The sequence below is a fragment of the Electrona antarctica genome, assembly GCF_951216825.1.
Source record: "Electrona antarctica genome assembly, chromosome: 15".
NCBI lineage: Eukaryota > Metazoa > Chordata > Actinopteri > Myctophiformes > Myctophidae > Electrona > Electrona antarctica.
This window is the reverse complement of record NC_136796.1, coordinates 21,938,462-21,954,889: the sequence shown is the minus strand read 5'-3', so window position 1 is coordinate 21,954,889 and position 16,428 is coordinate 21,938,462. Positions and strand designations below refer to the sequence as shown.

Genomic DNA, 16,428 nt, shown 5'->3' with positions numbered 1-16,428 from the left:
TCCTTCAAAACCGCTCTCAAAGGGCACCTACGGATGGCTGCAATTCGAAACTGGCCCCCGTAAAATCTGAATCCCCCCCCACTGCCCCCCCCTTTTTCCCCTCACTGTATATGTTTCTTTTCCCTTTTTACCTCCTTTATGAATTCCTGTTCTGTCTATAGAAGTGTCTATTTGTACGTCTCTAAATGTTTTGATGATTTGAACATGGTGGACCCTATTGGAAACAAGTGTAATGCTTAATTGGGTCGTCCACTCACAGTTAACAGCCTTTGTATTGAGTTTGTGCTTGAAATGTACTGTAATTCTGCAAACTGTTAATAAATTCTTCAATCAATCAATCAATCAATGTTAAGCACTCTTTGCCACTCACTTTATGCATGCGCATACCCTCTATAAATACCCTTTGTTCAGCACTGTTTTCCAAACAGTGGGCCGGGTCACGAGTAAATTTCCCTTTATTTCATGAATAAATACAGAAATGTAAAAAAACGAAATAATAATAATAATAATAATAATAATAAATACATCCCATACATTCGAAAACAAATTTAGTAGTGACACGACACACTGTGAGCTTGTAGATCTGCTATTTTCACTAGTTTGGGGAGACATAACATTTTTCTTTTGGGTCTCGAGCTGAAAAGTTTGGGAACCAGTGTACAGTACTCCTCTGCAGAGGGCCTACAGGGACCCCTAGTGTCTGGCTGACTGATGGTTCAATTACCATTTAATGGAGTTATTTTGTCAAGTTATCAGCCGGGAGATGAGAGAATCTGGAGAAGACGGGGGCCTGTTACAATTACTCTGCTGGAGCTATCAGAATGAAAGGAGAGGCGGAGGGAATGGCGAGGCGAGGTGAGAGGACGGGACAGGACAGAGACGGGCACGAGAATGAGTGGGTTCATTTAAGTTCAGTTCAGTGTTGATTTTGACGGCAAATTCGTTTTAGTCATAGTCTTTTGAATGAAATTCCAGTTATTTAGTTAGTAGTCAAACATCGTACAAAATCATAATAGTGCGTACGTGCGCGCGCGCGTGCATGCGTGCGTGTGTGCGTGCGCGCACACTTATTATCTATACACTTCTATGAGAGGTATAGATAATAAAAAAAATCACACCCGTGTGAACTGAGTGGTGCAAGGTCTTATATAGCCTGATCAGCTGTGGTATGACGTAATGTCAGTGTCCATAGTAACCATGCTCACCTGTGCACGGACACGTACACAGGTACACGGACACGTACACAGGTACACGGACACGTACACAGGTACACAAACATACAGACAAAGCTGGTTGTTGGAGTGGTTTGCACCACTCAAAAAGCTTGGTGATTTAGGGAGCTTGGTGATTTAGGGAGTTGCACTTTAACCCTTTTTGATGGGTATAGGGATGGACTGAGGGTGGTGGTAAGGAGGGATGGACAGGGGGCTTAGGTGGTGATGGCCATGTAGGAGGTAAAGATAGGAGGAATAAAGATACCGGAGGGAGGTTGAAGGCAGGGCAGACTATCGGGAAATCAGCAACTATAGCAGAATAATTCGATCAATCCAAGTGCTTGTGCCATTATTTAATCGCGCCACTCGCCTGACTTACCTCTACATCACTGAATTTGATTTAATCCAAAACTCAAAATGTACTGTAGCCTATATGTTGTATGCTCAGAATTCTAAGCTTTTGCTTTGCGTTAAGGAGCTCACACCATAGCCTTATACAGGGTCCAGCCTAAAACCCACTCCACGAGTCAGACAGCTTCCAATTTCACACTGTACTGAGTCCACTGCTTATACCCGCCATGCCACACAGCTTCTGCTGATACTTTGAAATGAAAACTTACATTCAAACTGTTTTGCTCAGTTGTAATACCATGGAGTAGCTCCTAGCTGTAGCCTATACCTCGGGACGCGGTCACATAGCATTGCTATCCAGGACTGGGGATGCTGGGCAAACATTCAAACATTCAAATATCAAAATACATTTAAATTGAAAAAAGGCACACATTAGAAGGACAATATCACACCAGAGCTGAGTCTAACACGGTTCAAATTTAATTAACTTAGAATTTCAATATATTTGGAGGGGGTTGTGTCTGATGCCATGAATGTTAAATATCTAATTATTAAATCAAGCAACTTAAAAAGTGAGGTGCACACAAAAGCGAGTAGATGTTAAAAAATACACCTTGAAGTAGGCTATATTTAAACATAGGCTACATACTGTACTTTTGAATACCTAACTTAAAGCTACTTTAGTAATATTTAATATTATAGTAATATTTGACCAGGAATGTGTATGCTTCGACGTACGTCTGGGGTTGCGTGGTACATTGACCGCCCAGTCATGATGTGTCACAGGTGTGTCTTAAAGGTATATTCAGTGATTTCACTTCATTCAAATATCACTTATTTTTTCTTTTTTTTGACAATCCTCCCTACTATAGAGTGTGCTGACCATATAAGGAGTTCCTCCCTGTCCCCAGTGAGCCCCTGGGGTCAAAAAACCCTAGATTCAGTTTTGGTGGTGGGTGGCAAAGCCTTCATCCAATCAGGATGAGAGGGGCGTTCCTCCAATCATGATCGAGTGGGGGCGGGCCTTGGTGCACATGCTGTTGGCCTGTTGCACTTCCCCCCACTGTAGAGTGTGTGCATGTGCACATTTTGTTACCGGGGCGGACTGGGTGGTTTTCCAAATCACCCAAATCACTGAATGCTCCTTTAATGTCTAAGACACAGGTGTGTCTTAACTTTCAGGTCTTCACTGGCCTCGGCTGCCTCTGAACACCTCTAGTATGGCCATCATTGCTCTCTCTCTCTCTCTCTCTCTCACTCTCTCTCTCTCTCTCTCTCTCTCTCTCTCTCTCTCTCTCTCTCTCTCTCTCTCTCTCTCTCCATCCATCAGCTCACTGTCCTGTGTATGGTGAGGAGAACAGAGATTTACTGGAGCCCCGCGGGCCATTTGTCATTATGGGGCTGATATTGATGGCTATTATGAATCACGTCCACATACTCTATGAGGGGTAGATAATCCCTGGTCCACTGCTCCCTTATTACAGTCTAATAGGCCTGAAACACAGGCCTATAGGCATGCAAACACGGACAGTGCAGTGATGTAGTGGCACATAGGAGTGATGCAGTGAGTAGTGACACACAGGGGCAGTTTCAATGCATACATAATACGTACGTATACAGTATATGCATCCTTTGCTGTTAATCAGGGTCCCACGTAGGGGGGGTCTATATTTTGCCCCCTTCTTTTTTCTACGCCTACCACCTTATCTTAACTGAACGTTTGCCTACAATGACAATCAATTTGTGTAGACGTGGTACTGAATTTGCAGCTCAACAAAAGCTAATTCCTATTGTGTGACTGAGGACCACAATACGATTATTGTGAGCAGGATTTTTTTTTACCACAATAAACGATATTACTGATTATCGTCCCATCCCTATAGCTCATTACCTTCAGTATTTGACAGCCTGCTGCTGGCCTGTAATTGCACATTTTCTCTTATCTTTCTACCCAGGGAATGTACAGTTGCTGCAAGCAGTTTGAAGATGACACGGATCTTGGATCCCTGCCCCAGTACCACACGGTTCCCAGCATGCCCCCTGGCATGCAGATGCAGCAACACCTTGTGACGGCCACTGTGACCAACTCCGCCGCCATCGCTATGGCACAGCAGCAACAGCAGCAGCAGAAGCACTACCAACAGCAGCAACAGCAGGGGCAGGCCTATACCACTATGCTCCCCGGATCCCCTCCCACCACCGGCCACTCTGCCATGGCCCTGGGTCCCTCGAATAGCCCCTTGTTAGAAGGCCCTATGCCTTGTTCCTCCTTCCTGCCCAGACACGATCGACGGTTGGCTGTGGTCGATCGCTGGAACAGGTCAAAGCCTGACAAAACTATGGCCGGAAGTGCTGGTGGGGTGGGTATCGGGGGCATAGCAGGCGGCATTACAGAACTTCAGGCCCAGCAGTACCAGCAGAATCTGGGCCAGCACTGGACCTTGCCTGGAGAAGGTGGTACTGGTGGTGGTGGAGGAGACACTGGGTTGGATGAGTACAAGCGCTACTATGGTCCAATTGATCCAGAGGGGCTGGGGGCCAGCACTGACCAGCAGGCAGTAGGACTTCAGCAGACACCCAAGGTGAACCCCCGCAGCTCCAAGGTGGCAGGGATGCCCCGGCCGCCCCCCAAAGGGCCCCCACAAGCCCCGGCACACTTAATATCCAAGCAACCGCCGCCAATCGCATCCTCCCCACACCGAAGGCCCTCCTTCTTTAGGCGAGGCAGCCTGGGGGGCATGGCGATGAGAAAGGGCTCTGGTGGCCCCCTTTATGAGAACATCCTGCCCCTGGGCAGGCGGGGAGGAGGGGGAAGGTACGGCATGAGGGATGGGGGTGGGGCGAGGAGAGGACGCCGCCCCCCGTCTATCCCGCTGCCGGTCTCCCTGTCATCCCCGACGCACACCCCGACCACTCCCTCCTCGCCCTGCCGCCTCTACTCCTTTTGTTCCAGCGCCTCCTCTTCTTCCTCCTCCACCTCTTCGACATCTTCCTCCTCCTCGTCGACATCTGTCTCGCTATCCCGCTCCAACTCGCCATCCTCCTGCTCCAGTGACAGTTCCTACAACTCTTCGCTGAGTTTCCGATACCGGGCAGGTGACCGCGACATCATGGTGGATGAAGACTATGACTCAGACCTGCTGACAGAGGAATCGAGCCTTTTGGCCTTGCGCCGGAAGACTCGGTCGCGCCGCATGTCTTCGCGCTCACTGCCCTGCAGCCCTCCGCCTCCGCCCGTCCCGCCACGCAAGCCGCGTCCACAAAGAGAGTACGGAAGGGACCGGAACGGGAGCCAGCTGGCTCAACTGCAGGAGTGGTGGGCCTCGTGGGCGGAGAGAGAACGAGGCAGGACGACGGGACGTGAAGTGGGAGGAAGTGGAGGGTTGAGGGCGGAGAAGAGGCACCATAAGGAGAGGGAGCGCGAGCGGAAGAGGCGGAAGAAAGGGCGGAAAAAGAAGAAGAGGGAAGACAGGGAGCGTGAACGTGAGCGCAAGCGCCGCAAGGGCAAGAAGAAAAGAAAGAAAGAGGACAAGACAAGGAGGACGGATAGAAAGAGATCAGAGCAAGAGGACGGAGACACAGAAAAGAGGGAGGAGATGAAAGTCGCTGTGCCAGACTACCCGCCCTATCCCCCGCTGAGACGAGACTCCTTCCGGAAGAAGAGTGTGGGCTCCATCAGGAGCTATGGCTGGAACATCACGGGTGCTGCTGATGAAGAAATCGGGAGGCGGGAAAGGGAGGAGAAGGAGAGGGATGACGGGGAGGATAGCAGAGGGAAAGAGAGGCACCACAGACGACGGAATAGCAAGCACTACCAGAGCTCCAGCAGCAAAACGCCAACATCTGTCAAGTTCTGGGGAGGTGGGAATCTGTCCTCGGACACCATTCCCTCCGCCTTCCTCCCCCTGCTTCCTCTCTCCTCCAAACGCAGGAAGAGCAAAGGCTCAGACCGGGAGGGCGTGGGGAGGGAAGGTGAGAGGAGGCCACTACTGGGGCGGAACGGCAGAGCGGAAGTGCATTCTAAGGAAGGACTGTCCTTCCACGAGTGGGAATCAGAAATGGAGGAAGAGGATGAGGATTCTGAGGAGGAGAGGAGGAAATTGGAGCGAGGCAAGCGGCGAGGAGGAGGGAGGACATTAGAGGAGGAGAGGGAACGGGATAAGGTTGTCGGGATATACTCTGATGATGACGGATCCTCGGGAGAGTTTGGGAAGTTCGAAAGGTATTGGGAGGGCCATGAGGGAAGGGCGGTGGGGGGCATAGGTGGAGGAGGATGGTTCTTTGGCACGTACCCCTCCAGGGATAAAGCTGGCAGCATCAACAGCAGAGACGACCTATTTCTGGGGCGAGGGGAGGGCTATGGTGGAGCTGAGAGTGGATGGGGATCTAGTGGCAGAGGAGGTGGAGGAGGAGAAGGAGACTGGGGGTCAGGTTCCCGCTGGCCCCCGCCTCCCCTCACGCCTCCACCTCCCAGAAGATACTGGTCTGTGGACAAACTCCACATACAGGATGAGAAGAAGGGAAAACGCAAGTCCAAGGACAAAGGCAGAGGGTATTCAGGCACTTGCGCCTCTTGCCAGTCTCCCCACCATCGCCACGGGCACTCCAAATGGGCCCGGGTGACCTCCAGGAGCCAGGAGGAGCTGTACCAGCACTGCCAGAGTTTCAGTGGCACCCCAAAACCCAAACGTCACTCCTCATCTTCCTCCAAACCTGACCACTCACAGATCAAGTCGGGCAGCCAGTCTAACCTGAGCATGCAGCGGACGCAGAGAGCTGAGCGGGACAGAGACCGAGGAAGACAGCAACAATCCTCCCCACCTCCCACCTTAATTCCAAACCTGCCACCCACTCTCCCAGCACTCCCGGCACCCCCATCTTCCTCCCACCCGATCCACGGCCCTCCCCCTACCTCTTCCTCGTCCATCTCGTCTCCCTCTGTGGTATCATCCACCCCAGGGGCAGCTCAGACTTCCGCAATGGCCTCAGCCAGCGCCAAATTGCAGTACCAGAGGCTGCGCTCAGTACCCCAGCCCCAGAGGTTCCCCCAGTCCCCACACTTACCACTCAAAGCCAAGAGCCTTTGCTCTCGTAGGGGATCGGCACACTTCTCAAGCGTGGAGAGTGAAGTGTGATTGAATTGTTGAATTGCCTGTTGACATGAATGGACCATTTGTTGCTCTTGTTATAATTCGGCAGCAGAAAAGGCAGCACACAGTATAGATTTCATATAGACCTCTTGCACAAAAATAGAAGCATACAGACAAACAAGCGAACTAACTCAAAGCCAAACAAAACTTCATGGGGTGAGTGAAAGACAGGTGACAGAGATCAGAGAAGTAACGGTGATTTTATTTTTATTTTCTTTCAGTTATTTGAAAGACTACTGCCACAATGAAGTGTGCTGGGAGGATTTATCTGCTACTGTAAAAGGGAACAGGAGTTTATAGAAGTGTTAATACTACTATGACTACAGACCACACAAAGGGAGGTGTTCTTGAAGCCGAGTGGTAGTTTTTATCCATGGGAGTCAAAATTCGGAGGATTCTACATTCTTACTGAGGGCTCAGGAACTTTGTAGTACTGTATATATACCCGCTGCTCTTGGAATCCTCTGACGCCGTGCCGTGTTCCCCGATAAGGAACACTTGTTTTTATTTTCCCTTAAGACACACTTTTAACCACCTTACTGTACTTTCCTTTCCCCTAAACAAACTTGTTTACATCCCTGCAGATCTGTGTCTCCCTCCCCGAGGCACCATTTGTGTACGATCCATAACTTGTCTTCTAGCTATGGAGGATAATTGCTACAGTATGTCTTCTGTTTTGTTCTTTGCTCTTCTCAGCACTTTTCTTCTCCATCTTATTCTCATTCTCCACATATTCTTTCTGTTCCCTCCTCTCCATCGTTTCTTCTCTTCTCTCATTACACTCCTATCCTTGACGTGTTTATTCTGTGCGTCTGTGCTTTTCTGTGTTTGTATTCTTGACAACAGGGTAAGTCAACCGTGACTGACATCGCGCTGGCTTAATGAAAAGCTGAGTGCCAAACTTAAGTGGAGTTTAACCATCCGTAAATAATGTTAGCTTCTGTATTATTTTCGTTTTCATCTCAGCTGACATGCTGTCATATACCCAACATACACGCACGCACGCACACACACACACACACACACACACACACACACACACACACACACACACACACACACACACACACACACACACACACACACACACACACACACACACACACACACACACACACACACATTTAATAACATACATGTGCACACATAAGAAATAAGTTCACCTACCCTCTATCTTGAGCAATACATTAGCCACAGACCACAGTTGTTGTTCAACCTTTTACATTTTAAATGGGATATTTTACTTCTCTGTCTTATTGTTGTTGTTATTGCTGGTGTTATATATTATATTATGATTATTTCTAATACCATGTAAGCACTGTGCTGTACTACTTAAACCGGGGGGAGTGCACACAAAACATTCAGAACTACCTACAACAACAAAGGAGGAAGCCCCTCGATCATTTCCCACCTGCTTTTGACTGAATGTAAAGTTAGCCACAAACCAGTGTGCTATCATGAAACACTTGATAACGGCACTGGTAGCATTTATTCGAAGGGGTGGTGAGTAAGGATACAAGATATTGATTTGGCTGCAAGACAAACAAGTGTACAAATCATCAAGTGTACTGAAAAAAAATGTATTTTGATTGCGTGTGTTTGATGTTCCCTGACACACAGGCGAAATGGAGGGATTATCAATACCATATGGCGCTGTGGGTAAAATAATAATGAATAGTTTTTGACCCACGTTTGCCTGCAGCCAAGCAGGGCACCTGTGTGTGTATGAAATAAAAAATAGGGCTACATGGTTCAATCAGGCAAGATGACTATGGTGCAGGGAACTAGCCTATATGTATATCTAGCCTTATGCTGGTCCCTTCGGCCATTACGTTTATTTGATGTTTGCGTGGGGGGGGAAAAATAATATATAAAAAGCTATTATGTTCTCCCGGATTAGCCTTATGCCAGAACTGTGTGATTTTACAGGAGATTATTTAGTTTCCACAGTATGTACGGTGAGACCTTGTCCTGTTGTGTTGTACGCCAACTGTGATGGCATACTCTGAGAGGCAATGCCAATGTTGACAGTTGCTAGCAGCGTGAGATGTTCTTTGAATGATGTGTGAAAGACACTGTCACACCTCACGGTTAAGGCTTTCTGTTTATGTCCTCCTCTCCTGGCAAAACGTGTAACCAAGAGCTATAGCCTTTTAACCATGACCATTTTTACAGTTGAGCTGACACCAGCACTCCCGGCGGCAAGCACTTATAAGCTAGCACTCCAGAAGCCTTTTTTTCCCCCTTACGACTTTAATGTTAGTGTCTGGAGATTTTGTACCATAATAACATTGTTGGCACTTTGAGATTGCTGGAGTTTTTAAACGTAGAGTATAAAACTACAAAGTCGTTGCTGTTGCCACTAGGCCAAAAAGCCTGCATTATCATCCATCTCACAATAGGCTGGTCAGCTCCTGTTTGCCTAAAACTGCATCTGAGCCATACGTTATTGTACTTAAGCAGAAGATGAAAGGGGGAGAAAACAATACTGTTCTTTGTTTTGTTTTTTTAGTGTAAAGTTTGTCTGCCTTTCTTTGAAAAGAAAAGAAAATCTAGATATAGTATACTTGTGGAGGTGGGTAGCATTAGAAAAAAAAAAGTTTGACTTCTTGATATTTGGGAATATTGTTTACCATTCGAGTTTCATTGTGCTGATAAATAGTAGCCTATATATTACCTGCGTTTAGGGGGGAAAACACATGGTAATTCATAATTCCTCATGTCCAGTCAACAAATGACTTATTTTATACCAATTAAACACCCCATGAAGCCTTGTATTCATGGAAATTGGTTTGTTTTTCCGCATTCCTGAGCCAATAATTTGATGACCGGCATAGTCTCCAGTAGGAGATTCAATAGAGACTCTGACTCTGCACGTCTGGTTACATTTCTTATTTTAGATTTAAATTACTTTAAAAGGATACCTGTACTAAATCAAGTTTGACAGGTATTAATAACGTTTAGTGCTATGCTCCTTACAATCAACAGCTTACAAGAATCCCAAAGTGTCAAATGTGGAATACATGTGCATAGCATTTGCTCTCACCACAAGCAACTAAAGAAATCAGCATTAAAGCCCAGTCTTGCCCAGTATGGTGGTTGCCTCATTTCCTCACCTGATGGTGTGGAAAAGCTTGACTGAACATAAAGGTCTGTCTGTAAACAAGCATTACTGATTGCCTATAGCTACAGTAGCAGCCATAATGTTTTGTTTCCAGAGCCACCGGCCGGTAAACCAGGGTTTACCGGCCGGTGGCTCTGGAAACAAAACATTAAATTCAGGACAAATAATGCCAAATAAACTAAAAAGTGGCGCATGTGCACGCACGCACGCACACACACACACACTCACATGGCTTGCCGCTGTGTAAAATACATAGATAAATACATAGAATTAAATTACTGACTTGATTAGAGTGAATTTAACGTAAGTATGAATTTTCATTAAATAGAATTGCATAATATGCCATACCTCAAACTATTAGCAGCCATCATCGGTCAGCTGAAAGAGCACATTTTGAGGCACTAGCTTTCGCAGGGTTAACTTACAAGTAACGCGAGAAGTGGATTGGGTTAACTTGCTATCGACCATTCTACATTATAGTAAGATATTGATCGTGATTTTTGGTTGCTCGTGGTAGGATATTTTCTTTAGAAAAGGTCTGTACATTCTGTACAGGGTTGGGATCCTTTGGAATTTTAACGACTCCGGTTCCTTAATGATTCCCTCTCAACGGTCCGATTCCTTAACGGTTCGCTTTAACAATTCCTATAGGGGGTTCCAAATGGAACCAAATGGACCCTTACAGGTTACCCTTAAATAAATAAAAAAACCGCCTTAAAACCGGTTCCAGAAAGTGTTCCAAGTGTGATGGAACCGATCTTTTCGGTTATTTTATGTTGGATCCGCCTCCTGTGGTTCCTCCGGTTCTGGATCCCAACCTCTGTGCCCTACATCCCCCACACCCCACCCCAGCCATCCAAACCACCATCTCCTCTGTCCTCATGTCACCTCGTTGTTGATGCGTCTGCAATTGTAAAGCTAGTTCTATTTTTTGAAAAACAAACAAAAAAAGGTATCTGTGGATATATATATTTCTTTCATCTCCAATAGAAGCATATCTAAATATATATGATGAGTATATTTCAAAGCGCAAAGTGCAAGATCTATGTTATATAAGTTTGTCAAAACTAAATTTTACAGTGTTATTATCTCTATGAATGTCTTTTTTTGTCCTTTATGTCTGTCTCTCCTCCTCCTCTCAGCTCCTCCCTCACCCACCCCCACCCCCACCTCCCCTCTCCCCATGCAGTGAAAACAAGAGACCTGTATGTAACTGTGTTTTTGCTCACTTTAAAGACCGACCATCCGCCACCATTAGCTGATGTCGACTGTAGCTAAAAAAAAAAAACTTTTAAAAACGTTGACTGAGGTGACCACGCAGAGGGGAGCACGCGTGTCTTACGACCATGTCACTGTAGTACTGGTGTGGTGCGGTGGGGTGATGTGTGTGAATCCAGAGGGGCCTTTACTTTTCTTGTTTTTTTTGGGCCGGGGGGGGGGGGGGGGGGGGGGGGGGGTAAAGTATGACAACTTAATAATAATAATAATAATCTTTTATGGATAAATGCAGCTTTTACCATAATTCTTCACTCATCAGATTGATGATTACCTCCAAAATATGACCTTTTAATCAATGTAGCAAGCAGCACAGGCTTGATTTGTATTTTTATTTGTACCCTTTATTTTTAGTAGCTTTATAGCCACATATGCTGCACACACAACCCAACCGACACGTATACAAGGAGGACTTTGATATACCTTGCAGTGCATCGCATTACACTACTATCTTCTACCAAGATGCCATGCTGTGAAAGATGTAGTCAAATAACAGAACAAGTGCTGCGTTTCTGTACTACATGCCGGCAGTGAATCTCACAGGTCGTCTAATAAAACCACTAAAAGCCTGATTTATACTTATGGTCGTATGATGGTGTCCCGCACGGACAATAGTCAAGTCTACAAGCTCTTTGGCTATTTCTGGCATGGGACACTGCACGGTGCGCTACTGACTATAAACAAGGTTTTACAGCTTGGTTTCCACTACCGGGATAATAACTTAATATCCAATGTAATATCTCTCCCCAAAAAACGCTGTACTGTACCTGGCCATTTTGCAGATGGGCTAAAGTTGAAGATCACATTATGGAATACTTTTTAAATTTTTGGTCTTTTAAAAGCAAAATGTATGAACCTAAATGCCATTGTTCTGATGTGAGGAGAGTGTGGGGCAACGGTGCTTTCCAGCTGTCCATGAGAAACACAGGAATGGTGGTATTTTGGAAAAGTTGAAAAACAAAAGTCTAAATAAAGCTGACCTTCTGTACTTTTGGTTCTCTTTCAAATATTTCATTTGGTGTCTCGCTAGGGGGAACGTAGGGAGCATTCCCCTATAGTGAGAAGCCTCACTCATTATCAGAGAACCGGGGTTTACGCAAGTATACTGTAAGTTAAACACTTTTTGGCTTTCACTTCCAGATAGGGTATTTTCATATGAACTCTCAGTCCACAGCCATGACCAGGTCACATTTTGGTCCTGATCTTGGTCTCTTTGGCCCTGAACCAGGCTTCGTTTTGGCCCTGATCCAGGCCTGATTTTGGCCCAGCAGTGGAAACCCAGCCACTGAGATCCCTCCCCACTGCCCGCATCTCTGTCTGTACACTACTATGGACAGTGTTTCATGGCCTTGTACCAATAAAACATACAATACACTATTGTACTGCTATACTAATCCACTGTATGGTTGCTTTGTGCCATAGTCTCTCTCTCACGCATACACGCATACACTCACGCCATACTCTCTCTCACACGCATACACTCACGCACAGTCGCACGCACACAAACACACAGACACGCACGCACGCACACACACACATACGTCACAGGTAATGCCTAATTAGTAATTTATGCTCCATCGTACAATGGTGTGGTGCACCGAATATAGCCTGCAAGCTAGTTAGTTTGTAGATATGGGCTACATTGGGCATGTGGCACCGCCACACGACAAAGTATAAATCAGCAGGTTATGCTTGGTTCAAAAATGGTACCACACCGTTCTGCTTTTTAGGCACTCTGTCACCACCACTGAACAGTGATGATCACCGTACTGTGCTGTAGCTGTTATTGCAAGGAGGACAGGAATAAAAGATGATTTTAATAAGGAGTCGTCTCGCCTCTCTGGCTTTTATTTGCATTTTGTCTGTTGTGGATCGGTGAGTATGATGATGAGATTGGGCAGAGTGGTGTCGGGTGGGGATGGGCGTGGGCGAAAAGGGTGCAATAAGATTGGTGAGGGTTGGAAGTACACAGTAAAATCTTAAGTGCTCGTTAAATTCTGAACAATGTTAAAAATAATTACCCAGATGTCCCCGCATGTTTCCGTCCTCAATCAACCTTTATCTAAGCTCCGCCCCCTACAGTTAGGACAAGCACTAACACTGGTTTACATTGGGATATAAAGGGATATAAACTCCTCCCTCTGGAGGTGTGCAAATGTTTTATTTAGAATCTAATTCCTAGTCTGGATCCAGCCCTGAATCGCTAGCCATGCCAAAAAAATATGTTCTGAATAATGAAATGAAATGAAAAGTGTCAAGCTATCTAATTCCTATAGGCCTATTGTTGTATTGTATTGTTCTAAGCACTGAAATACAATGCCGGATTCTCTCACCCATTTGCTTACTATATGTGGGTCAAAACAACCACATAAAAATGCCAAAAACTCACAACACCGCCAACATTTCCCACGCGTGTGCATGCACAGATCTGCACGTGCATGTGCATGGGGGCCCTTCGAGCTTCAGTGCCCAGGGGCCCTCAGAGGTGCTAATCCAGCCCTATTAAAGTGACTCAAATGCCACAATCTGTGCCAATCTGTGCCAACCTCGAGATATCTCGTGAATAGCTATTTAATCTGTGCTAATCCAGACTTTGTAAGAATATTTTGTACCTTCCGCGGCTATCCACCGCTAGCTTCCATGGAAGAAGCAACCGAAATCTCCCAAAATCTGCGCACACGCCACATGCACATGGTCTTTAGTGACTTTAGGGCTCAGAATGAGGTAAGTGACCATGTTTATATTAGAAGACTAATAAAACTTAATCCACCTCGTGGATTAACTAATGTTTACATCGGCAGATCAAGGCCCGAGTGAAGCTAGGAAATGGAAGATTAGTACTTCCGGTTCAAAGAGAGAGTTCACGGCTCTCTTCTTCTCTCATTTTTGTGCATTCTGCTGGCACTGGCTCCAGATTCCCTCCAGTTGTTACGGGAGGTATTGTGTTAAGAACCTAAAACACTGATCAAATCAAACTGATGATGAAAAAAAAGGTTTCTGCTTAATAAGTACATTGCTTTAGCCTTGGTGATAATCTGTGATTTGGGACTAGGTTCCTAGTTTTAAACAACTCTTTGAAATGTTATTATTTTGCATCTAATTCCTCATGGATTTAACTCCAGTATCATTGAACCCTCTATAGCAGAAAGAATAATCTGTATGTTTTTTAATGATTTGTAATGATGTACAGCCGCCGTACACTCGACTGCGAACCGGTCCAGTGAGAGCTGAAGGTCTTGGACCGATGGTGCCATCAGGACCACATCATCTGCAACAAGCAGTGAAGCAACTCTTAGCTCACCGAGCCGTATACCCTCTCCGCCACGACTTTGCCTCGAGATCCTGTCCATGAAAATCACAGGAAAGGAACAGGATAGGTGACAATGTGCAGCCCTGGCGGAGGCCAAAGCCCACCAGAAACGAATCCGACTTACTCCCGAGCACATGGACACAGCTCTCACATTGGGTGTACAGAGATTTGATGGCCCTCAACAAGGTCCCCCTCACCCCACCTCCCACAGAACCTCCCGGGGGACCTGGTCCAAATCCACAAATCACATGTAGACCGGATTTGTGTACTCCCAGGATTGGGAGTACGCATTTTTCGTGATTTTCATCTTTTTCTCAAATCATGAAAAACGGCATACAATATGCGGTCCGAAACCATGCATGGACTATAGTATGCCCTTTTTTTAACTATAGTAGGCCTATGCCGTTTTTCATGATTTTGGAGGATTTGAGAAAAAGATGAAAATCACAAAAAAAGGTCATACTATCGTCCATGGTTTCGGACCGCATACTATAGTATGCCGTTTTTCATGATTTTGGAGGATTTGAGAAAAATATTGTTACGAAACCCTTTTGGGTCTAGGGATGAGTTTGTAACCATAAAACCAGGCTGTTGAGCACAGAGGTGCAAATAAATGGAGACAATAGTTTAGAGTAAAAACAAGTGCAAACAAGTGTTTTCTTTACTCTTGAATTAGTTAGGTACTGAGGGGGAAGTATGTAGGACTACTAGTAGTAGCATGCCAACGTTTGTGCTATTGCCATTGAGAATACATTGGGCAGAAGTTAAATAACTCTACAAAACATTTTATTGGTTAAAGTGATATTTTGACGTGCCAACATCTGCCATTGAGCCCCATTATAAATGTCTCAAATTTGAAAGCACTATATTTCTAAAACTATGAAACATTTCAAAGATTCGTTTCAGGCAAACGTGTCCACCGTAAGATGAACCTAAATAGGTTTGAATGGGGTTTCTAGGTGTAAGTATGTAGGACTAGTAGCATGCCAAAGTTTGTGCTATTGCCATTGATAATGCATTGGGCGTTTAACTTAAATAACTCAGAAACTACAAGACATTTCAAAGTAAAAAGTTCCAGCATGTGTCTCCACATTGAGCTGAATTATAAAAAGTGTGAATGGAGTTTCTAGGTGAATGATTTTTTGACGTGCCACTATCTGCCATTATAAATTTCTCAAATTTAAAGCACTATATTTCTAAATCTATGAAACATTTCAAAGATTCCTTTTCAGGCAAACATGTCCACCGTAAGATGAACCTAAATAGGTTTGAATGGGGATTCTAGGTGTAAGTATGTAGGACTAGTAGCATGCCAAAGTTATAATTTTTTTCGGACGGCATACTATAGCATATCGTTTTTCGTGATTTTGGACTATTTGAAAAAAAGATGAAAATCATGAAAAAACGACATACTATATAGTTCATGGCTTCGGACAGCATACTATAGCATGTCGTTTTTCATGATTTTGGAGGATTTGAAAAAAAGATGAAACTCATGAAAAAACGACATACTATAGTCAATTTTTTGGGACGGCATAATATATTTTGTCATATTTTCTTAATTTTGAGACACTATGTCAGAGCCAGGACTTGAACCTGCAGCCTCCTGATTCCCAGGCAGGCTCTGTACCCAGTGAGCCACTGTGCATGCTGTTCTTAAAAGGCCGAATAGATAATGACAGAAGAGCCAGAGACTTGTTTCCATTGTGGTTCATAAACATTCGAACGTCTAGAGATAAACAACAGCAAAAGAAACAATAGACAAATCTCCTGTTATTTTATTTTTTGTATTTTATTTTTGTATCAATGTTGTACTCAAAGGGAGCAGCAGACTGTGTTGTGGCAGGTAGCAAGTAGATCAGTGACTTAGCACACTGGTTGCATGATCTGGAGATTGTGGGTTCAAACCCCACTCAAATCTTTACTTGCCAAAATCTACCATTGACCCCCATTCTGAATTTCTCAAATTTAAAAGCACTATATTTCTAAAACGATGAAACATTT

At 45.1% G+C, this 16,428-nt stretch overlaps 1 protein-coding gene across 1 annotated transcript in view; it reads left to right on the top strand.

Moving 5' to 3' along the window:
• Positions 1-9,453, top strand: part of grin2da (glutamate receptor, ionotropic, N-methyl D-aspartate 2D, a) — a 237,271-nt gene extending 227,818 nt beyond the window's left edge. Inside the window, exon 18 of the mRNA XM_079522009.1 lies at positions 3,521-9,453. Within this exon, the coding sequence (XP_079378135.1) occupies positions 3,521-6,700 (3,180 nt within the window). The 3' untranslated portion in view covers positions 6,701-9,453. The remainder of the gene's footprint in view (positions 1-3,520) is intronic.
• The last annotated feature ends 6,975 nt before the right edge of the window (positions 9,454-16,428 follow it).